General features: G+C 45.6%; 1 protein-coding gene across 2 annotated transcripts in view; it reads right to left on the reverse strand.

The window, feature by feature from the left end:
* Positions 1 to 4,169: 4,169 nt before the first annotated feature.
* The window catches only part of vta1 (vesicle (multivesicular body) trafficking 1), a 33,937-nt gene continuing 14,168 nt past the window's right edge, over positions 4,170 to 23,938 (reverse strand). The window contains exons 4-8 of one of the 2 annotated variants that reach the window (XM_029496854.1): positions 22,119 to 22,194; positions 19,995 to 20,109; positions 12,844 to 13,095; positions 11,273 to 11,347; positions 4,170 to 5,308 (exon numbers count right to left, since the gene is read on the reverse strand). In XM_029496854.1, the coding sequence (XP_029352714.1) occupies positions 5,163 to 5,308; positions 11,273 to 11,347; positions 12,844 to 13,095; positions 19,995 to 20,109; positions 22,119 to 22,194 (664 nt within the window). In that variant the 3' untranslated portion in view covers positions 4,170 to 5,162. Of the gene's footprint in view, positions 5,309 to 11,272; positions 11,351 to 12,843; positions 13,096 to 19,994; positions 20,110 to 22,118; positions 22,195 to 23,938 lie in introns of both variants that reach the window. The other variant, XM_029496853.1, reaches the window with a different exon arrangement.

A 23,938-nucleotide genomic window follows, 5' to 3' on the forward strand; every position in this document is an offset into this window, starting at 1 on the left:
CCCCCCATCCCCCCAAAAACTAATCCAACAGCAGGACTTACAGGACACAAGTCTCCAAAGTTTGGACAGAGACTGAGACAGTGAGAGAGAGACACCCGGACAGACTGACAGAGAGAGAGAGGGAGGGCAGAGAGAGAGAGAGAGAGAGAGAGAGAGACACCAGGACAGACTGACACAGAGAGAGAGGGAGGGCAGAGAGAGAGAGAGAGAGAGAGAGAGAGAGAGAGAGAGACACCAGGACAGACTGACAGAGAGAGAGAGGGAGGGCAGAGAGAGAGAGACAGTGAGAGAGAGACACCCGGACAGACTGACAGAGAGAGAGAGGGAGGGCAGAGAGAGAGAGAGAGAGAGAGAGAGACACCAGGACAGACTGACAGAGAGAGAGAGGGAGGGAGGGGGAGGGAGGGCAGAGAGAGAGAGAGAGAGAGAGACACGAGGACAGACTGACAGAGAGAGACAGGGAGGGAGGGGGAGGGAGGGCAGAGAGAGAGAGAGAGAGAGAGAGAGAGAGAGAGACACCAGGACAGACTGACAGAGAGAGAGAGGGAGGGCAGAGAGAGAGAGAGAGAGAGAGACACCAGGACAGACTGACAGAGAGAGAGAGGGAGGGAGGGGGAGGGAGGGCAGACAGGAGAGAGAGAGAGACGAGAGACCACCAGGAGACAGACTGACAGAGAGAGTGAGAGGGGAGGGAGGGGGAGGGAGGGCAGAGAGAGAGAGAGAGAGAGAGAGAGAGAGAGAGAGACACCAGGACAGACTGACAGAGAGAGAGAGGGAGGGAGGGGGAGGGAGGGAGAGAGAGAGAGAGAGAGAGAGAGAGAGAGACACCAGGACAGACTGACAGAGAGAGAGAGGGAGGGAGGGAGGGGGAGGGAGGGCAGAGAGAGAGAGAGAGAGAGAGAGAGAGAGACACCAGGACAGACTGACAGAGAGAGAGAGGGAGGGGCAGAGAGAGAGAGAGAGAGAGAGAGAGAGAGAGACACCAGGACAGACTGAAAGAGAGAGAGAGGGAGGGGGGGGAGGCAGGGCAGAGAGAGAGAGAGAGAGAGAGAGAGACACCCGGACAGACTGACAGAGAGAGAGAGGGAGGGAGGGAGGGGGAGAGAGAGAGACACCAGGACAGACTGACAGAGAGGGAGAGGGGGAGAGAAGCTCTCCTGTGGGGGGGTTCAGTTTACTGACCCGGTTCCCCGGCTGAGCTCTGGGTGGGGTTTGGGGGGGTTGTTTCCACTGAGAGAGTTTTTAAAGAATAAAGCTGCAGGCGGCACTTCTGGTAAAGTTTCAAAATAAATAGGATAAGTAGGATGGATGTATAGAGTGGCAACCTTTCAAAATAAAATGGAGGCTCAAAGTGAAATATAAACTCGGATTAACAACCTGAAGCTCTGTGGGAGGATCCTGGTCTGGACCACCAGAACCAGGTCCATGGAAGGAAAAACACTGGTCCACAGAGTCTGGGTCGGATCCGCAGGGTCAGGACCAGATCTGCAGAGTCAGGATCGGATCCACAGGGTCAGGACCAGATCCACAGGGTCAGGACCAGATCCACAGGGTCAGGACCAGATCTGCAGGGTCAGGACCAGATCTGCAGAGTCAGGATCGGATCCACAGGGTCAGGACCAGATCTGCAGAGTCAGGACCAGATCCACAGGGTCAGGACCGGATCCACAGGGTCAGGATCGGATCCACAGGGTCAGGACCAGATCTGCAGAGTCAGGATCGGATCCACAGGGTCAGGACCAGATCTGCAGGGTCAGGATCGGATCCACAGGGTCAGGACCAGATCTGCAGAGTCAGGACCAGATCCACAGGGTCAGGACCGGATCCACAGGGTCAGGATCGGATCCACAGGGTCAGGACCAGATCTGCAGAGTCAGGATCGGATCCACAGGGTCAGGACCAGATCTGCAGGGTCAGGATCGGATCCACAGGGTCAGGACCAGATCTGCAGAGTCAGGACCAGATCCACAGGGTCAGGACCGGATCCACAGGGTCAGGATCGGATCCACAGGGTCAGGACCAGATCCGCAGGGTCAGGATCGGATCCACCAGAGGAGCTCCACGAGCTCAAACATCAGGTTTTATGGGTCTGTGTCTCTTACCCGGGACAGACGTTTTATCACGATGCATTATGGGAAGAAGACAAACTGGTGAAGACAGTGTGGTCCGTTGGACAATGTCCTGATGGGAAAAACTGGCCCCAAGAGGCCTGAACCTGGCTCAGACAAAGTCCAGCTGTGGATCAGAACCATATTTGTGGCCTGTTTTGAGTTGAAGGTGACAGCAGTTACACACATGAAGATCATGAACACACAACCTGCTGCGGATCACAACACACTTGCATCACCGCTCCTTCTTTCCTGAGCCGTTAATCACACACATCCATCAGACTGAGGCCACGCCCCCAACCTGCCCGGCAACCAATCACCTCCTGAGGAGCACCAGGAAGCAGGTTATCAACAGGAAACTGCTGCTTCACACAACTCTCACAACTGTGAAAAATGAATTCATCTGACTGAGCAGGTTTCTCTGTGGTCGGACGCACAAACCAAAGTGAGTCCTTGTCAGCGGTGACAGTTGTCTGGTGATAAACGTGGCCCGTGACAATGGAGAGCCTGAAGTCAGTCGGAACAAAAGGTGGCTCATTTGCTTGTAAACGTCAGAGAAGTTGAAACTTCCTGCCTGATAAAGAGACAGGAGGCCGCAGATGCACCCGACAAGATGAACACAATGATGACACACAAAACCTCACAAAGAACAACACAATGGACACAGTCAGACAAACCCGGAGCAGCAGTCTCTGCAGGTCTGATGATTCTGATGAATCCTGACGAAGACGTGTTAATACTGCAAACCGGATTCAGGTTTCGACCATTTAAAAAAATGTAAAATCTCAAAAATGTGGCGACTTCCAGCTGGAATAACGAAGGTCGTTTTTTTTTTTTTTTTTTACTTTGTGCTGCATCACTTCCTGTAACTGAACGTCCTGCTGCTTTTATACGTGAACACGAAGGCGTCACGTTCCGCCTCAGGCCGAAGACCCAGATGATGTAATGTCACTAAACTGAGCGCCCGTCTGTTCCATGACGCAGGACTGATGGCAGACGGAGACGGTGTTTACTGGTGTAACTGGGATTTATGATAAACTTAAAGACTCAGACTGGAATCTGGTCTTCCTTCTGCTTCTGTAAAAATAGAACCGGACAGAAGACCGATATGATGAGCAGATGACGGAAAACGATGGAATGTGGAAGACAGACAGATGGACGAATAGGGACAGTTTTATCCTCAACAGGTGAATTTCTAAAGAAACCTTCAGACTTTCTGTTTTTGGTCTTAAAGTCTGACCCACTTGAACCGTCTGATTGGACCGTGCCGGTCAAAACAAACTGCAACTGGTGATCATTTGAAGCGAGCGAGGTCCCAGAGGACAGAGGGACCATAAAAGACAAAAAATATTCCCTCTGGGAATCTTTGGAGAGGCTTTCCCACGTTTCTACAGGAACCTTCGGAATCGAACCATCAGAGCAGGCGGTTGTTTTTTTTTTTACAGAGATGGACAAATAGCTTAACAGTGACTATCCAGCAGCAGAGACGGACCGACCTCATGTCCCCCAGAACGTCCCCTCATGGACTCTGTCCGATCTTGTGTCGATGAGTTTTAAGACGAGTTGAGATATTTAACTTTTTGTGGCTTCCTCTTCAGCCTGAGGAAAACTCAAACCACATGTCCCCCCCGTCCCCCCGTCCCCCCTCAGGATGTTGTTCAGGTCCATCTGAAGAAAATAAGTCTCCTCTCTGAGCCCGGTGTGGCACGGTGCTGCTCACCGTTACCTCAGATTATAAAAGCGAGCGATCAAAACCCCCAAACTCACAACATAAACTGTTAGTTCACGTGGGAATCGAACACTGTTCTCCTCTGTGTCATTAACCCACCTGTCCACTGCACCTCCTGGACAAAAAAGAACTGTGAGGTCACTGTGACCTGCTTCTCAGAGCGAAAACGGAGGGAAGATGGACGCTTCTGTTTTTATTGTGAAGCACAACAGAGCTTTCAGGTTTCTTCCATCTCCTCCACGACACGGATCAGATCCAGATGGAAAACGGCTGATCCGTAACGTCCTCCTCCAACAGAACCTTGAACATTTCACAACACAGCGAGTCACGTCAACATTTTCAAAATGTTTTATTCAAAGTTCCCTCAAAACTTTCTGGTGCTGCAGCTTGGTGTGAAAATCAAGTCCAGAGAAAGCTAAAGGTTAAATAACTAGAAAGTCCAGCGCCTCGGCATCAGGAATCAGGTACAGAGAAAAAGATATGTCAACACATTCAAAACAAAAACACGTCCCAACAAACAGGAAGTCAAACGGCGGCTCCTGTTGCCACGGAAACACCCCACCAGCTGATTTATTCATTCACTGATCTAACAGATTGTAGTAAATTTCTTCTTTAACTCAGACAGAAACACATTTTAGCTCACGTTAGTTATTAAGAACTGCAGCCAAATCAAAAATCATTCACATCAACGCCGAGGTGGTCGAGTACATTCTGAGCTTCACACACGAGACGAGACGACCTGGTCTCCAGCTGTTTGTTAGTCTACAGATCACAGTAGATCACACACTCCGCCCGGGGAGTTTAGTGTTTGGTCTGCTCTTTCTCCAAAATCTGAGGAATTTCACGATATGAAGTCTGATGAAAGAAGTCTAAACTAAAGTTTCATTTATTGTCTTAAGAGCTGATTTGATTTTACAGTTTACCATCAAATTTAACGTTGTTGCTGTTTGTAAACTTTAAGATGTGTTGCAGTTCAGGAACTTGAGTTAATGTCTTTTACTGACTTGACAATCGGTCAAGTAAAGATGTCAGTAATGAAGCTCTGATGTGTTTTTTGAGCTCTAACTATTAAACATGAGTCAGTCAGACAGACACAGGCAGCCATTGTTGCAGATTGATTTCCATCATGTCCTCCTCTGATGGCGAGCTGAACAGCCCTCTTCACAGGACGCCCTCAGAGAGAGAGAGTGTGTGTGTGTGTGTGTGTGTGTGAGTGTGTGAGCTGCGTCCAGATCAGTGACTGATAGAACGGCGCTGCTGGGGGAGAAAATGGGGGATAAAAGGAAGGCGGGACGGAGGGAGCAGATCGGAGGAGGACAAAGGCTTCATTCTTTGCCGGTGGTCAGGAGCTTCAGGGCCTTCTGGAGGTTCTGGACCGCCGTGCCAACGTCTTCGTACTGCAGGGCGCTGCCCGCGTACTTACAGTACTTCTGGGCCTTGGTGAAGTCCTCCGCGCTGAGCTGCACGCCGCCTGTGGGGGGGGGACAGGGCAGATTGGAAGATCAGAGAGATCAGAGTCAGATATCAGTCAGAATGAGCGACAACCAGAAGAGGAACAGAAGAATCAGTGAGGCCGTGAACCGTCACACAAAGACGGGATTGATGCTTGACTGCAGAAATAAACCAGCCAGAAATGCGCCGCCCCAAAAAGAAAGAAAAAACAGGAAAGCAGCCGAGAACTTTTCAGCACTGACACAAAAACTCAAAGCATCAAATGTCGAATTGCCTCGTTCAGAGTAAAGCGGTTCTGCCGTCACTTGTTGGTTTGTGTTGAAGATTCAGAATCTGGTCGTCACCATTTTGGATTTTTGAAACCCAGTGGAGCGGACCTGCTCTGTGCTCCATCCTGATTGGATGATGCAGTTGATCCATCAAACAGATGCCCCGCCCCCTTTACATGGAGCTTATAAAAAAAAAAAAAAGAACATCATGTTGTGTTTCAGACCATAAACTCATCAGGGAGGGGGAGGGACATTTTCCCATAGACTTCAGTCCCTCCCTGATGATGACATCACAAAACTTTAGCTCTGCAGGAAAAACAGGCAAACAGATGCAACAACTACCAACACAGAGCTCCATGCCGGAAACAAGCAGAAAACGACGTCAATGACCCGGCCTCCGGAAAGATGGCGGGATCTATTCTGGCTGGAGTTTCTGGGAAAACGACTCCATTCAAACACTTTCGGCCTGCGTCACGGAAACACCGCTATCCCATAATCATCTGTCAGCAGGCCGGGGATTGTGGGTAATTTATGATGGAGGACGACCTGTGCAGAGCTCAGAGGTCACTGATGTGAGCTGCTTAAAGAGAGAGTAACCCCCCACATGATGGGACACAGTGTGTGTGTCTGTGTGTGCGTTACCTTTGATGGGTTCGTATTACTGTTGTGTTGAATAAGACATTTAAGAGTCGTCCCTCAGAGACTAACCGCTCCCTGTGAGCTCACCAGGTCGACCACATGTCTCTCGCCCTCCCTCCCTCTCTAACTTCACATCACATGAGCACGTTTTGTTTTTTTTTTTTAACTCAGGTTATAAAAACAGCAGTGATTTAGTGCGGACACACACACAGCCCTCCACTTCTGCTCCCCTGAAACAGAAAACAAAATGCATAACTCTGCAGGACGTCCAGGCCTCCTGTGACGACTAAAGCAAACAAGTCCGAACATTTCTGTGGTTTAAACAGTGACGCACTGAAGACGATGTGACCAGAGAGCTTCACCTGAGATCTAAAACTTTATTCTCATTATAGCCCGGCTCAAATAACACATGATATACAATATTAATATGCTTTCTTTATATTCATTTTGAAGCTGGTGGCTTTTTTTCTGAAATATTGCATTTAGTAGGAAAATCATGATATCCAGATCTAACAGCTGGTTAGAACATCCTGTGTTCCTGATCTGAGAACAACACTGATTCTCTATTTGTGGCTGATTAAATGCAAACCACAATTAAAATGGCTTTCTTACTTTCCATAATTCAAATGTGTGAGATAAGACAAACGCTGACCGTTAAAATGAAAACGGTGAGGCTGACTGATGTTTTCATCGTTCCTTTTTTTGGGTTGTTTTTCTTATTATTGGTTAGATTTAGTTCTTTGTCGTTTCCCAGACAGTAAAGGATCCGTGCAAATAAATGGGCCTCCACCCATCAGCGTCTGTGGAGGTCTCTGACACTATAGAATACATGCAGGACTTCGTCTCCACCCTGCAGGATTACTGCTGTAAAGTCCAGATAGCCCCTCAATGATCCATCCTCTGCATCGACGAGCGGCTGAGATCAGGACTTTCCCTAAAAACCTCCGTACGTGGAGGTTCAACATTTTCCACCTCATGAAGACATCAGAAACAACAGCAAGCGGAGATGAGACCTCTAAATGTTCCTTCCTTCGGGTGCTCCATTGATGCGTCCATCCAGTGAAACAATTAAAGGTACTTCCTCCGTTGCATGTTTTCCATTTTGGATTGGATTAAATAAATTCTTCCTCATTGAAGGTTATTGTATTGTGTTTTAACATGGCCTCCTTTGGCGTATGGGTATTCATTTATTCTTCCTCACTCGTTTTTCCTTCTCTTCATCTGAACTCCTTCCTTCCTCGCCCTCCCAGAGGACTCTTTAACTCGAACCATTCGCCCCCGCCCTCCGCTCCGCAGGACCCAGCCCGGGTCAGGAGACGCTCTCATTTATCCAGCTGCAGATGACTGACAGCAACAAACTCCAAACACTTTACGGAAAACTTCAGTAAATCCTTTCAGCATCACTGCTGTTCTGTCCGAGTGACCAGAACCAGCCTCTCAGTTTCTCCAGATAATCCGCAGACCTTGGTCTGAAGAGTTTTCATTGAAATTTCATTGGAGCTTTCTGCATAGGAAGTATTCCCAATGAAAACTGCTGTGTGGATGTTTAGCACGGCTGACATCACAACTGGCCAAAGTGAAAGCAGAACCATCTGCACGGATCCACAGCGGCAGCACTGACCCTTCGGTTTTACAAACGGGGTTTCACCTGAATGGTCGCTGTTCAGATTCATTTTACAGTGAAATTCTCTCATTTAACACGGCGTTGTATTCTCAGACACCTGGTCAGGTGTCAGTATTTCCTGTAGTTTGTTATTTATGTTGGAGTTAAAAGGATTGAGACCGAATCAGGAAATAAGGCGGGAGTGTGCGTTTTTACTTCCAAAAAGTTCTGTTCCAGTTTTCATATCAAATCTGACTTTAAGTGGAGAATATTTATTCAAGCTCTTCGTCGCTGGCATCCAGCATGAATATATTCATTCCTGTTTGCTGGGAATGAAGCGAAGACATCCAGAGATCAGCGTCCACGTCGACTAAAATGTTTTTCAGATCTGACATTTCACAAATACATCACCTGACATGACAAACCGTAAACCAGCTTAAATCAAAAGTGAAAAGAGAAGGCAGCTGCTGAGATCTCAGCCCTGGTTCATTGGACGGCAGCATGGATTAAAAAAAACAAAACAACAGGGATAAATTTAAAGATCTCTGACGCCAGCGCTTCTCTCAGGACTTATATAATAATAACATCACCAAATTAAAGTTATTGTACTTTAATATGGTGAGACCCCATAAAAGGACCTTCGAGGGTCCCTCTTTGTGAATCAATGCAGAGGAACGCACACAGCTACAGATAATTACAGCCTCTCTTGGCTTCGTGACGACCATAAAACATCGTTTTCTTCTCTTAAAAATGTCCTGGAGATGGTGCATTATGAGCCTCTAATCCTTTGGCTGATTTCTCTCCTCCCCCAAAAAGCTGGAGAAGACTTTTGAATATGCTGACTGCTTACTCCCAGTGTTAGGAAGAGCCCGAGAGGAGGAGGAGGGAACACAGCAGATAAATGAAGTGAGAGATGAGAGACGGCCAGAACGGAGAGAGATTCACAGAAAGAGCGTATTTAAAAAGTGCTAATGACCAAAAAAGAAAAGGAAAACATTATAACGTAGCACAAAAACCAATCAGACAATCAGCACATCTTCCAACGTCGCTGCAGAAATTAACACCGTAAATGAATCTGTCTTTCTTACGCTGACAATAAACCAACATGTCATCAGTCCAGTTGTAACATTTAATCTGCTTCACTTCGGTCAATACGGAGATAAATGACCGTTGTTGGATTAAAACCTGATCTCTGATCTAAAACTCACCTTTAAAACACAAACCACACCGACAACAACGCTCTAGTCTAGAAGACGTGGTAAAAACAGCCATTGCCAATGTCTTACAACCCAAAGTGACATCTTGTGTAACTGCTGAGTTAAATGTTGACACGGGTCAATTTAAGGGACGTTACGCAGAGCTGCAGATATTTCCTGGAGATCTGCCCAACACTTCACTCTGACCTAATCCTCGCCCCCACCGGGGGCACGTGTATTTCCAGGTATTCCCCAGTCGGACAAGTGTGTGTCCAATTAACCGGTCTATGGTCGGAAACCTCCCTAAAATTAGCCTGTGACACACACACACCCACACACAGGCAGACTCACAAAGAGAAAACAATGGCAGCCTGGCTCTAATTATCTGAACAGACTTTCCTAATCTCAGCTCAAAACATGACTTTTGTGTTTTCTCTTGAAGACGACATGAAAGAATGAAGAATAATCAAACCGCCATCGTCTGCGACAATACTTCACAATATGACATCTCAAAGAACACCCTTCAACCAGCAACGCCATTAACGCTTCAGGTGCAGAAGCATCTCAGCTCGGTGAAGCGCTGGAGAGAGTTTTACTTTCTGTTGTGGGTGTAAAGAAAAGAAAACACCGGCTGAGTGAACTCGGTGAACTGGCAGACGGGATGAAATTCAAGTTTCGTTTCTTCCTCCTGTCAATAGAAAGTGCAGAGAAAACACTCTTCTTTTCAGAAGTGTTAACGGAGAGCAGAGCGCCGCGTCGCTTTTAGTTTATCCGCATGGACGGAGGGATTAATGTGTTTTTCAGACAGGCCGTTTTATTCGTATCGGCTATCGGGCGAAGGAGTCGAAAAGACAACGCTGCTTTGTCCACTTTGGCTTTGCAGTGTTTGAATCAGGTTTTGAAAAGAGGGAGGATTGTTCGCTTCACCTACTTATCCAGCTAAAGGTTCTGCTGAGTGTGCACACTAACCTCGGTGGAAAAAATAAACGTGCCAGGTGAATGTGAACCCTTCGGCTCAGACTTTCATTCACTCCAACATATTCGTGGTGTACATATGAAGATAGTAGCTGTGGACGAGGGGCAGGTTGGGATTTATTGAATAATAAGTGACCTGACTTTTCCTGAAAACTTGGTGACTCATGTGGATGTTAATGCGGTGAAGTGGTTGTTGAATTACGAGGAAAAGATGGAGCACCGTGTTCAGACCATAAGCTCTCCACCGCTCCAACCACATACTCTCTCTCTGTTTCTCAGCGTCTGGCTCTCTCTCCCGCTCGTTCTCACTCTTTCTGCGGCCAAACACCAGCAGATAATGATAGTCTAGGCAGCGGCAAAGTGGCGGTGGTCTGGTTGTAATGACGGGTTAGATGGCAGCCAGACGACTGGCGCGAGGGGCCGGATCGCACAGCGACCGTCAGCGTCACCGCCGTCTCCTGCGCTGTCACTTCTCCGGTGGTTACACGCTGGTTACCCAACATCCTGCAGTGTTCAGAGCCGTGTTATCGTCCTTCTCTCAGACAGCATCTTCAGAAAAGTCGGGAAGCTGATTTTGTGATTATAATTTCAGTTGTATAGGTCGTTTATCAAACTCATTTTCAATGAAATCTATTTTTGAGTGATGATTATGTGATTTTTGTGGGGGACGATGTTAGGGCCAGGAAGTCTGAATACCTGACGGGGTCTCATCCTCCAAGCTAACAGAAAAACTGTGGAAAACTGCTTTAGGTTGTGTTGTTTTTGTTGTGAAGGAATTCAGGCTTGATGTGAACACAAAACAAAAAAACATTTAGACACAAGCAGAAATAAAGACTCACTGAGAAACAGAAAGGGAATCCTGATATTCAGACAGAGAGAGAGAGATGATGTGGAGAAAGCAGACTGAGAACATGTCGAGAATTTAAATAAATAAATGAACATTTAATGATGTCCAAAAGGGAAAATGAAGGTTTTTGAGCTGGATTTAAAGCCTGTCAGAGTTTGGGATCGGTCTCGGGAATCTGGTCCAACTCTACACAGTTCAGTTTTTTTGTTTTCGCAGCAGGAACAGAAAAGTCTCTCATGAGCAGCTACAGAACTGAAGAGGTGTGTGAATTGTGTGTGGCCCTAAACTGCAGATTTAAAAACCACATCTATGGCGGGCTGGATGCCGCTGCAGAGATCACAGAGCTGCTGGACTGTGTTAATCTCTTCTCACCGGCAGCTTTTAAGGAATTAACAGAGCGAACAGCGAGACAGAGGAAATGGGCTCTTGAGTGTCGGAGTGTGTGTGTTCTTACCCTGCTGCTGGGCGTTGAGCAGTGTGGGGTCAACAGTGGGCACAGTTCGGGGCAAAGGCACCGGTTTAACTCCTTCTGCTGGCCAACAGAGACACACGATCAAAACTGCTGAGTCTGCATATGCTGGTTATTGGGATAAGCTGACAAATCAACACAAAGCCTTATAACCCAAATCATCATTACTGTGCCTGAACCTGAAGAAACCCGAAACACAAAGGTGTTTTCTTTTTGTGAGAAGCTCTTCAGGATGTGTAGAAATGTCAACACTTATTGATGAGTGGTTGAATAATTACTCAGTCGTAGTTTTATTCATTTATTTCTACCACTTTTCCTCTGAAGTTTGTGGAAACTTAACAAATCCATCCTGCATCTATTTTTTTTTTTTTTTTAATGCGGCTCAATCCTACAGATTATTAATTTGCCTCAGAGGCTTTACAACCCAGCTAACGTCTTCTGGGACAGATGGACGGACAGGAAGTAGACATCATGTGAACAGAGGAGACAACATTTAATATGGAGGCATCGACCTACAGAATACTGAGGGCCTGTGAGCCGAAGCCAAACAGACTCCAATCAACAATAAAATCAAACATGAGCTCCACACAGAAACACGCTGACCTGCAAGTTCCTTTACACACAGAAAGCCAGATTCCTTCACACACAGACACACAAACCCTGCTGCTCTCCTGTGATCGATAACAGTTCTTTACTATCAGCAGCGCTCACAGGGAGCGAGCCAACACACACACACACACACACCCCTCGTCTTCTGCACAGCAGCGACATGAGTGAATGCCAGCAAGACAACAGCCAACAGCCAACAACGTGTGTGTGTGTGTGTGTGCGTGTGTGTAGAAGTACCACACGTTGACCTGGCAAACAAAAAATCGACATCTCCGCTCACCCGTGCACATGAAATCAGGAGGGGGCAGAAAAGTGTGTTACATAAGTCTTTGTCTTCACTCGTTGATTTGCCACAGGGGGGCAATTACTTTTTTGTGTGCACACATTTTGCGTTACACACGACCTTGATGCCGACCTCCTCGTGTATACACAATTCCTGCTGAGCTGTGGGAGTAAAATCCTCACAGAATCACTCACCATGTATCCTCCAGAGAAAATGTGCAAATGTTTACACAAACCCAAATGTCAGAAACACGCCACACAACACAAACACTGCACTTTTTTTTTATCATTATTATTGTTGTTAATCACAGAAACACCCGTCAGAGCTGCAGGTATTTTTTCCAGCTCCTGGAACTCATTCATTGTTTCTAAAATGAAAACTGGTGCTGAAGTCGATGTTCGCTGTTAATTTGAACGGTCGGTGCAGCTTCTTGCATCATCAACACGCCTCCCTAATGTCATCTCGACTGTCTAACCCTGCGACTTCTCCTTTTTCTGTGAGCTGTCACGTTTGGTCCACGGTGATATTGGAGGAAATGGGGTTCATTCACTCGGCAGCTACAGTCAGAAAACCTCAGACTTAGTTTCAGTGCCTTTAGAGAAAGACTAATTTCTGATTGGATTTATGCTGATTCTGTCATCGTGTGTCACCTCGAGCTTCGTACCTGTAGGTGGAGGCAGCTCGGCCGGAGTGTTAGCCGGCGCGTGGGCCCCCGGCGGGATGTGGATGTTGTTGTAGTTGGTGGTGGGGGGACCCGACGGCCCTGGTCCCGGACTCGGTGTAAATCCGATCCCGGGGGCCGGACCTGGGCCCAAACTCCCGTCCTGATCCTCATAAGTCTGGGAGGGAGGAGGTCCCCTGAAGGATCCCCCGTGGGAGGGTCCTGGGCCTGACGCGCCTTCAGCTCCAAACTCATCTAAGAGAGAGAAAGAGAAAGGAGAACATCAATGTCTAATTTTTTCTGTGACGGTGATTTGTGGACTCTGTAACACGCCTGTTGTTCTGGGTACGTGCCGCACGTGGACTCAAAAAGCCATTTTTAAGACAGTTAAGATCATCAAACCCTCAGAGGGATATTCAGGGATATTTTCGGGGCTGCAGTTGTTGAAAATTGCTGGCAGCATTTTAAAGGTCACATTTCTGTGGCCCAGATCCACATCTGAGCTGCTTCCCCTATCATCAAAGTTTCATCAAATCACAAAGGTCTGGTTGTGTGTTCGCCGAAACAAATGAGCTGATCAAACCTTTGTAGATGAGATTAATTCTGATTAAGACTGAGCTGCAGGTTAAATCTGTTGCGGAAAAACTTTTACGGATGTATTTCCTAATGCTGCCAGCAAAGCTTGAAATTGAGGGACAGCAGAGAGCCGCTGATAAAATAACTTTACTTGAGGAAATATATGTTTTGCTTTTTGATCTCGTCTTCACTGAAGCTGAAATTTGCCCAAAACAAAGGACGTACTCAGCGTTTCTGTATCATCAGCTCTGCTTCGAGTGATCTTGATTATCATCATTAGTTGGATTTTATGTTACAAAGATATTATCTCCAGTCTGATCCCTGCTGGGATCACTGAAGGAGAAGAGACACAATAAGAAAACACAAATAACATTACAGACAACGCAACACATCAAAATGGCTCCTTCGCCAAAAGCACACAAAATCACGATGTTTTAATGCTACATTTGAATCATCTCACTTATCAGTTTAATCTTTTCAGGTTTGGTCGAGATCTGATTTGTGACACCACGGGAAGTCAAATTATTTCCAAATGTTTGAAAACATCATTGGATTTATTTTTTCCACAAAAATAACACATGCAACCATTATTTCCTGAACATCAGTGACTCACAACATGAAACTGTGACACTTCTCTTTTTAATCACGAGTACACACCAATAATTAGGGATGAGTGAGTTCCCCAGTATCTGTTCAACCATCAACATTATCTGTATTCGTACTCATGAGGGGCGGGGCTTAAACCAGAAGAGGGAGTGGTTAATAAGAAAGTTGTACTTTTGGTCAGAAGTTGCTATATTTATTGTGAGCCTCAATATATTTTTTGTTCAAGTTTAATTTGTATTACACCACCCAGGTAAGAAGAGCGAGCTGACCTGATCTGGTGAAGAAGCCAAGCGGGCTGCATCAATCAAGTTTTTACCACATAATCCCAAAATTAAAAGCTTCTCTGATTACACAAAAAACTAATTATGAAAATGCATACAGACATAATTGTGTTTGCCATCGAGATGTGACGTCAATGCTGTGCTCGTTATGTCACTTATTGAGTTTGAAAGCTTTCCCTGCCGCCACCCTCGAACTTTGAGAAGACTCGTCCATCTTTATGTTGGGCCATGGTTTGGTTCAAGAACACATTAATGTGTGGAAACACAGCGAACCTACAGAAGACAACGAGGGAAGAAGAAGATTCTTAAAAGAAAAAGGAGTCTTTCCCTCTCAGCGACCACAGCTAACACAAAGAAAACATCTCCTGACAGCCAGAGATATTTTGACAGATTAAAAATGTTGGATTTGCAGACACAGGCTGTATTTGACACCGTGTTAACCCCCCCTCCGTCATTACTGCATTACAGGCAGGAAAGGCAGACAGGCATTAGGAGGAGATCTGACACTTAACAAACCTTCGCTGGAATATTTTGACTTTCATTAAGTTGTTAAAACTTTGTTTATTCAGGGACTTCTATCTTCACACACAGACACACACAGACAGACAGGGACTGCACACCTCCACCGCTGGGATGTTATTAGAAACACAACACAAGCACATTAGCAGACGAGACGTTGGACTTTGGAGTTGATGTTTTATATTGGAATTAAAGCTGTTAGTTTAAAGTGTCTCCGTAATTCTGTTTGTTTTCCTGCTTTAAAGTTATGAGCTGTAAGATTAACAAGCTGAGTAAACAATCCAACAGCAGAGAACGACTAGCAGGAGGAAGGTGAACAAACAAGACCGAATCTGAGACTGCAGGGATATTTCACCCAGCGTGCTTCGTCGCTAATCAGACACAGATGCTTCAACTTTCTCTGTTATTAATAACATATTCTTTGTCTTCCAGTGTTTTATAGAAAAATAAAGGTTCAATAGTGAAATTATTATCCCAACATGTTGTAAATATTCAGTACACAGCTGCTTTGGCTTGGACCTATTGTCCTTAGTGCAAGTGGCCAGCTTTACAGCAGATATAAACCGTTCACAGCCTCCATTCAGTCTCTTCAGATATTTCATGACTCTGCACATTGAATTTTTCTATAACTTCTATTAAACCTTAAAATTCTTCATAATTGAGGTTGTGGCCGCGCTGACTGACAGGTGGGTGAATATTTGCTTGCCACAGACCAGCATGCACCTCACTCTGCCCCCCCCGCCCCCGTTCATCGATGCCAAAATGGCGACGAAGCAGCAGCTCACTGTGACCTCTGAAACCGCTCTGAAATCCTGCCAATACCTCCGCTGAAAGTTTCCCTTTTAAGCTCAAGCTTCTTTTTTTATGGTCCAAAAAGTTTCAGGCTTCACAGAATATGTTTCTCTTGTTTGTGACGGTAAGCTTGCTGTGAATTGCAGCAGATTCCGAAAGGCCAGTTTCCACAAACACCGACCGAGTGCGCTGTGAATGAAGCACAGCAGGAATGTGCTTTGCCAACCAGATACGGATCTGCCTGGTTTCTTGGTATGACAGACAGTCAACACCACACAGAACAACACAACAAAAGCAAAACAGAACTTGTAAAATGTTCCAGAAGCTCAGTCAACCCTCGCTTCCTTCTTCGGTCACTTTTAATGACACAAAAATGCACATACACAGAATAATGACTACCTGCCATCGGAGCCTCACTACCACCTCATTAGATCTCGGCTAGATTGTAGATTCTGTCTGGCTGGTATGTTGGTGCACCAACCACTGTGGAGGTAAAACCATAATTTGGAGGTTTCCATTCTTTTTCGAAAACTCCAGTTTGGTGCTGAATGCTGTGGCTCCGCTTGGACCAGAAACGTAAACGTCTGCTTCCTGAGCTGCTGAAGAAGACGTCCTTGTTTACAGCGCGACTGTTCTGCTGCCGGACACTGAGCAGCTCCGGGACGATTAGGGGCTCTTTTCCAAAGATTATGAACAGCTCTGTCACTCAGTCCCATCATCTCAGGGAGTATTCAGCTGCCTGGATTATAGCGCCGCTCATAATTAATTAAAACTATTTCTTATCAACTTTGGAAGCACCACAACTTTACATAAAATGCTGGTTTTTAAATCCTATTAAATGGAAAAACAACTGAAAGATGAAGTCAGCGGATCGGCCATTGAATTGACTTTATTCTTTGCATTTTCCATATTCTGGTTATGAAGGCAGTCAGCAGCGCAGACGGATCGCCTGTAGACTGGATCGGACTCTACATATGACTCTCACACATTCAACTACACACCAAGTCGGTCAGATGTTCCCAACAGTTTTCCATACTGCACCGTATAGTTTGGTTTTTTTTTTAAGTCCATCCTGACATCAGTTATTAGCAATAATCCAGCAGACGCTGTCAACAAGGTCACGGTGACTTCATTAACTAAAAAACGTGCCTGTTCTCAAACTCTCCATTGGATTTCATTACATTTTCCTCTGACAACTGGGTCACAGAAAACATCCTTTATGTTTCTACAACTGAGCATTGGAGGTTGTTTTCTCTCTCTGCCCCCCCCCCAACCCCTCCATCCATTCCTTTCCTCTTGCTAAACACGTCCCCCTCCCAGTCAATGGAAAGTCAGAGCGGAGCTGCTGGGAGACAATGGTCTTTCTGTAACTACCGCTGGTACACTTGTGTGTTGGTAAGTGTGTGGAGTTGTGTGTCTTTGTGGGAGTCACTGTATGTGTGTATGTGTGTGTGTGTGTGTGTCAAGCATGACTCTCCAGAGGTTAATTAACCAACTTAAACTGGTTCATATCACTGCAGTGTCCAGCGCCTGCTGTGGTACAGGGGAGCTGATAAATAATCTAAAGATGTACTTCTGACCTGTGGAGAATCAGAGTCCGAGCTAAAAAGCGTAGAAGCACAGGATGGGTGGACTTCTTCAATGAGCATCTTTTTTTTTATACATTATCTTTCCAGCATGTGGGGGTCCATGTTACTGCACGGTAAATAAAATGGGACCAAACTAAGAAATGTGAATACAGGAGCACCTTGGTGTGAACTCCATTTCCTTTACTGAAGGACGATCAATTAACTTGTCTGTTTTTATTTTACCTCAATGAAAAAACTCATCTTTAAATCGGATGCTCACATCACAAAGACACAAAATGACAAACAATGTTAACTAATCAATAAACTGGAAATTGAAATGCAGCAACTTTCACATTTCTCATCATAAATTCACAAAAGTATGGATTCATGTCAGGGCAGCACACAAGCTATGCCTTTGCAATGAAGAAGAACTTCCACATAAAATACACAACGTCTTTAAATGACTAACATCTTCAGAAGGATTTGAAGCGGAACAGTTTGGAGTACGACGCTGACATTAATTGAAGCAGCACTCGTGAACCTTAACCCGAGGACATTCTGAATATTCATGACGTTTACATTTTGAACTGCTGAATCTGATGACTGAACGCCGCTGTCTTATCAAGTCTTATCAAAAGTAGGACGAATTCTGACTTCAATATGATGGATTGGATATTTTTAAACAAAGGGGCCTGTCGCTCTTCTCTCAGGTATCAGTGCAGCAGTATTTTATTGAGCAGTGGTAAAGGAGTCTTTCTTTTTTCTTTAACAAACTGAGGCATCAATAGAAGAGCTGATAATGAGTTTCTTGGTGTTGGTATTTGACCCACAGACCGACTAAATGATCTCCATTTGCCGGAGCCGTGTTGTGAATCCAGCAGGAGAATGGCGACGACAATCTGTCAGAAATGATCACGTCAGATAGGAATTCTTTCTGTTCTGTCACAAAGAAAACAAACCAGCATCTGGGCAGCTGATGTATCTGCAAAAAATAAAATAAAACTCTCACCAGCCGAGACATAAGTGTTGAAATGTTGATAAACTCCTGATGCAACAAAAAAAAACAAAAAAAACAAAAGAGGTCAAACATGTGCTGGGTGGATGATATCAGCTGTGTGCTGGCTGGGAATAAGTTCTGATGATGTCATTGGTGACAGAGAGACCCTGATGCACACTGGGAGAGCGTATACGAGCTGTGAAAGATTGTGAGCGACGCGTGGGGAAAAACACGGTGTGTGTGTGTGTGTATGTGCGCACTCATGGAGGATGCGAGTGCATCTGAGGGCTTCTCGAGGTGATGTCATGGTGGGCAGCCGACGTTTGGGTCAAGCACACCCATGTGGACGCAGAGTGCGTGGGCGTGGGCGAGCAGATGGCCTTTATTTTAGCGAGGAATTCGTCAACATCGGTCCGTTTAGAGTTTCCCCACAGCGAAGTGGAACGTGTGGAAGCCCAAAGGTGTTCATGTCAAAATGAGTTCCAGTTCGCTCTCGTGTGTTCCCCGGAGACCTTTGACGCAACTTCTCGCTCTCCAAGTGCAATCTGAAAATGAGTCCAGATGCTGCTGAGTCCCAAGCAGCCCGGTACAAACTCTACTTGGAGCTGAAGCCTCCGGAGTCTGGGAATGTCACAATAAACGTACAATTCCATCAACAGACTATTGCGCTGCATTTCAAAGCCTTCATACTGATCTGAATTCTCACTTGTCGTCCGATTATCTCCACTTCCCTCTGACCCTCTGGGGTCGAACTCATGTAATCGACATCTTGTCCTGGTTTTAATCAAGTACCTAATCTGTTCCACCTCCAAGACCTTTTCCTACCTTCAGGCAGGTCAATACCTGTTTCAAACAACAAGACACAGGTTTCTGCAGTTTGTCATTGAAATAAAGGTAATTAAACAACCTTTCTCCGTCAGATGAACTTTTCTTTGGTCTGTTTCATAAACAGGTATATGGCTCTCATGGTTTTCAACAATCTTAAACGCCTGCATACCGTTTTTTACCTGCCGTTACAGATCCACTCATCCTCCTTCATCCTCCCATTAAACACAACAGCCAGCTGAGCAGAGAACCACCACTTGGAGATCTCCTGCCAGCTCCAAAAACTGGGAACTTGTGGCAGCCAAACAAAAAGGTTAGTTTCCTGTCGTGCTTTTTTTCCCCGCTGAATGATTCTCACGACGCGATGAACTTTAAAGGCTGTAATGGCCGCCTTGTTGTCTGAATAATTCGGACAATCTCCTCAGGATCTAGAAGTGTTTTCCCATGCTTTCTTTCTCCTAAAGGTTATGTTTTATGGTGTAGGCTTGGCAGCAGAGGCCAGAACTTTTCAGTCTGACGAAAGGTCAGGGACTCGTAGTTGATCTGTGCTGCATATGAGGGGAACAGAGAATAATGGGATAAATATCACACCAATCTCATGCCCATAAACACACATGGAGGTCCAACACATACTTGAACACTTCTAGATACAAAGACTTGAATGACTTGAATGACATTCTTTTGACACATGAGCTCAAACTTAAGAACACATTACATCACTAATCGACTCTCTCTTCACTTCTAATCTCCTTAAGTCTGCAGTTTGTACCGCAGGGCTTTCCTGCAACAGTCCCAGAACCGATAAGGTACACAATGCGTGACCGAGCTTCTCACACACACACACACAGACAAAACAATGTCAACCAAAGGAAGTGCTCTTTAAAGAGCGAGCTCAGGAGAGAAAGCTGAGGAGGGTTTTGTGACTGGGAGCGCCGCGATGTGTGCGTTCACATAAGTGCGTGTTTTTGGTGCCGTATCGTCGTATCCCACCTGCTTCCTCGTCCTCGTCCATGGCGATGGGCCCGGCCTGAGGGGTCTCCCCGTTCTTCAGACAGTTGTGGATGTAGGTGGCCTTCCAGCGGGCGTACTTCCTGTGCTGGATGTTCTGAAGGAGGTCAGATGAGGAGGCAGAGAGACATAACAGGGGGGTGTTAGGGATGTTGGGAGAACAGGAAGTAAAATGTAGGTTATGGGATTATAATGGTCAACGGAGTATGTACGGGGGGAAGTGGCCGCTGGTGCTCTATGTAGACATGGAAGAGGAATTAATCACGTGAGAATTAAGGTTGGAGAGATTTTAGTTTCACGATGAAAGGTTGGAAACGGTAACGTTAGAGGAGAGGTTTGATATAATTTATTTATATCTGTACTGTGCCCTAAAGATGAAGGATGAGGATGTTGAAAAGAACGTTTGGTCGTTAAAAAAATTAGACACTCATTTCATGTTTTAAACAGAGGAACAAACATCTGGTAGCTGTTGGCTGTTAAAGGTCAGTTTAAAATTGAAGACGTTCAATTCTGAATAATTATTTGATCGGTTTGTTGTTAATTTGTTAGAGATGGGAGACACGAGGCGTTTGGGCGTGACGTGCACAATAATGTATCCTTTAAAGGTGTTAACATGTGCGATGGTTAGTGCAGCGAGGAGAGGGCTAATGTGGTTAAAGGTGGCGAAGGATACAGGAAGGAGGAGGCAGAATGTCCAAAAGGTGCCAGGAGCTGAGGAGGCTGAGAGGCGAGGGAAGAGATTTACTCTGACACGATGCTGATAAGAATGAATGGAGAAATTTCTGCTCCTACCAGATAAGCGCCTGTTTTCAGCAGCAGCTCAGAAACAATGGCATAGTGGAGCAGCGAGGTCAGTCCGTGTTTGTTTAGTCCCCGTTTAGAGGCGCAACGCTGATGTGATATTATCCCACCAAATGGGAAGTTTTAATACCACCAGTTTGAAATTTCTAAAGAAAGGTGACTCAGCGTGACGTCCTTCAATTAAAAAGCAAACAACTAAATTCAGAGGAAAAAGTGAGAAAAATCTCATTTAGGTTGAATAAAACAGTATGTTTACAACATACCCTTACCTCAGCCAAGGTCTGAAAAATGTGAGGACAAGCGTTGTCCTGCGTTTCTCATCAAGGATCTTTAACTGAGAGTTGCCTCTACAGCTGTAAACTTTAACAGGTACATAAATAGAATACATTTCATTGCTGTCTGGATTTGCTACAGTAAATCTGATCTATGAGTACGGAAAGTATGAGGATTAATGGGATATTAAACCTCTGTGAGGAAATCCTCCTCCATCTTCCTCCTCTCCGAGGGAAGATCAGAGGATCGCTGTTCAAGGTGGGATAGTCGGGGATTCGGTTTCTTGTTCGGAGGCGCCTCAGTACAGCGGATTCCGGCCAACACAGAGGTTTGGACCTGGTTTCTGCTGCTCATTACACACAGTTTAGTGTCCAGAGGGAAATCTGTCACTGAGAATAAGAGCTCCTGATGGACGACAGCGTTACATAACACGGTGCCGGCTCACCTCCTCCCTGACTCCACTCAGCTCAGGTGGGAAGCTGCTGAAAACCTCTTTTGACCGGCTGAAACCAAATCGCTCCGGTCTGTCAGGACACAGAGCACTCACCGCCCACCGCTCTGAGGACTCATTGTCTGACGGCAGACTTGGTGTGTGTCTGTCCATGTGTGTGTCCGTCAAGGCCTTAATGGCCAACGGTACAAATGGAAATGTCCTGCTGATGTTTTAATGGCTTCTGCGACAGAATGGAGAGCTGCAGCTGGATCGTACAGTCACCGTCTTTCATAAAATGGGACCATCCATTCATATCTTTAACTATCATCTCATCATGTCTTATTCTATTTCAGCTAGGAGCTTCTATTTTCACTTTTCTTTGTTGATTTGTCAGCAGTAGTCCAAAAAAAGCGGTGAAGCGATTTGCACCTAACTCATTGGAGGGAGAAGTCTTTGGCCAGACAACAGACCAATTTAAATAAAACATGATCATTTGGGAAAGACTCAGGACAGATGTTGTCTTGGTTTTGGTCTCTTCAGGGGTTTGGTTAATGACAGTTTTTGGTATCATAGTGTGTTTGGTGAGTTCTTTATCTTACCTCCTCTGACAGTTCCCCAAACACAGACAAGACGTCCAGCAGCAGACTGGCTGTGTAGAAAGACTTGATCATGTTCCTGGGGGAGGAAAAGAGGGTGAGGAGAGGAAGGAAAACAAAGTGACCTTTAGTTCAGTTTGTTTTTTCGTTTTTCGCCAAGCATCCAAAGTATTCCTGCATTTTTCTCTGGCTTTGTATTTTGACTTTCACCATGTGAAGAATCTGAGATCTGATGTAAAATAAAAATCATTTGCTATGAAGCACAAAACTCCGCTCTGCGTGTATAATGGACAATAAAACCAAAACTTTTATTTCCAATTTCTCACAAGTCACCATCTGTCCTGGACCAGCAGACCACAGAGATGTCCTGTTTCTACAGCTGATCGTGCTGGACCGACCTGGTGTGTGTGTGTGTGTTGGCATGAATCAGGGTCAACACTGAGTGATCCCATCCCACAGCGTACACACACACACACACACACACACACACACACACACACACACACACACACACACACACACACACACAGAGACCAGCTAGCTCAGCAGTGATGGACTCTATGAATATTCATGATTCACATTTATTAACATGTTGAACAGAAACACAGAAGAATCACTTCATTGTGGTTTAAAAAACATGCAGGGTTTGGGTTGGATGGTTGGGCGGGGCTAAAGGCAATGGCTGTGACATCACAATGTTCCCAAAGTCCTGACGGCTGGTTTTAAGGTTCAGCTTCTCTGTGAACTGAGACCTTTGAGACTTTAGAACCTGGACCTGATTTCTGATCAAAGACCACCTGGACGTCTAGCTTCGTGTGAAATGGGGCCCTTTAGGTTTCGGCTTGCTTTGGTGGATGATGAGTCTTAAAGTTTCCTCTCCAGTTTATCTGGAATATGATAATCAGAATTTTAAGGGATGTTTTCCTGGAGTGAAATAAATCCTCTTAGTTGATAGAACAATAACTTTATGAAAAGGGACATTTAAATTAAAAAAAAAGAAAAAGGGGAGGGGGGGTGGAAACTGCCATTGAGCGCTGTTAAACTGTACGTGAGGTGAAAGCAGTTACATTCCCAGTCATTAGCAGGTAAAGTAGTAAGTAGGCAGCTAGTTTACTGTAATGTGATCTCCACGTCAAACAGCTGATTGAGCTGTCAGTTCCCACCACTACGAGGAGTTTTGGTTGTTGGGTTTAATACTCTTGTCTGCATGAGATCAAAGTGTTGGTCCGGGCGGGACGTGACAGATGACATGAGCGCCGCTGACGACGCCCCACGACTTCAGGCTGCAGCGTGGCACACATTAGATACGGCGTGTTCCAATGAACATGGCCGTCAACGGAGAAATTACACACACAAACGTTCTGTCACAACTGCAGCGTCAAATCTGACTAACGGACTATAATGTTGGAACAACGCAGCTGAACATATGGTAACCACTGCAATGGGTGCCAGGCTTTGCAAAGTGGAATTAGTGACCACAAAAGATGTTTTACGGTTCACTTTATCGATCATAAAGAGCGGGAAGATAGAGATGCAGAGCAGATCCTGGAACATATCACCAGAACCAATTCTCACACTATATTCAATCTGATGATGAAATCAAACACCAATTACGTTGTTTTATTAGCTCGTTTTACTCAGCAACACATTATAGATGCATGAAGGAGTGTGAGGTGATTTGGTAAATTAGTTTAAGCCCAGAAAAGCTCAGCCTTGCACCTCTGACTGCAACGTTTAAAGTATTAGCCCCAGCCCAGATTTACCGGCACTTGGTTTGGGGTAATTTCCCATCATGACACGCACAGACACACACATTTAAGGCA

The sequence above is a fragment of the Echeneis naucrates genome, chromosome 24, assembly GCF_900963305.1.
Source record: "Echeneis naucrates chromosome 24, fEcheNa1.1, whole genome shotgun sequence".
Classification (NCBI taxonomy): Eukaryota; Metazoa; Chordata; class Actinopteri; order Carangiformes; family Echeneidae; genus Echeneis; species Echeneis naucrates.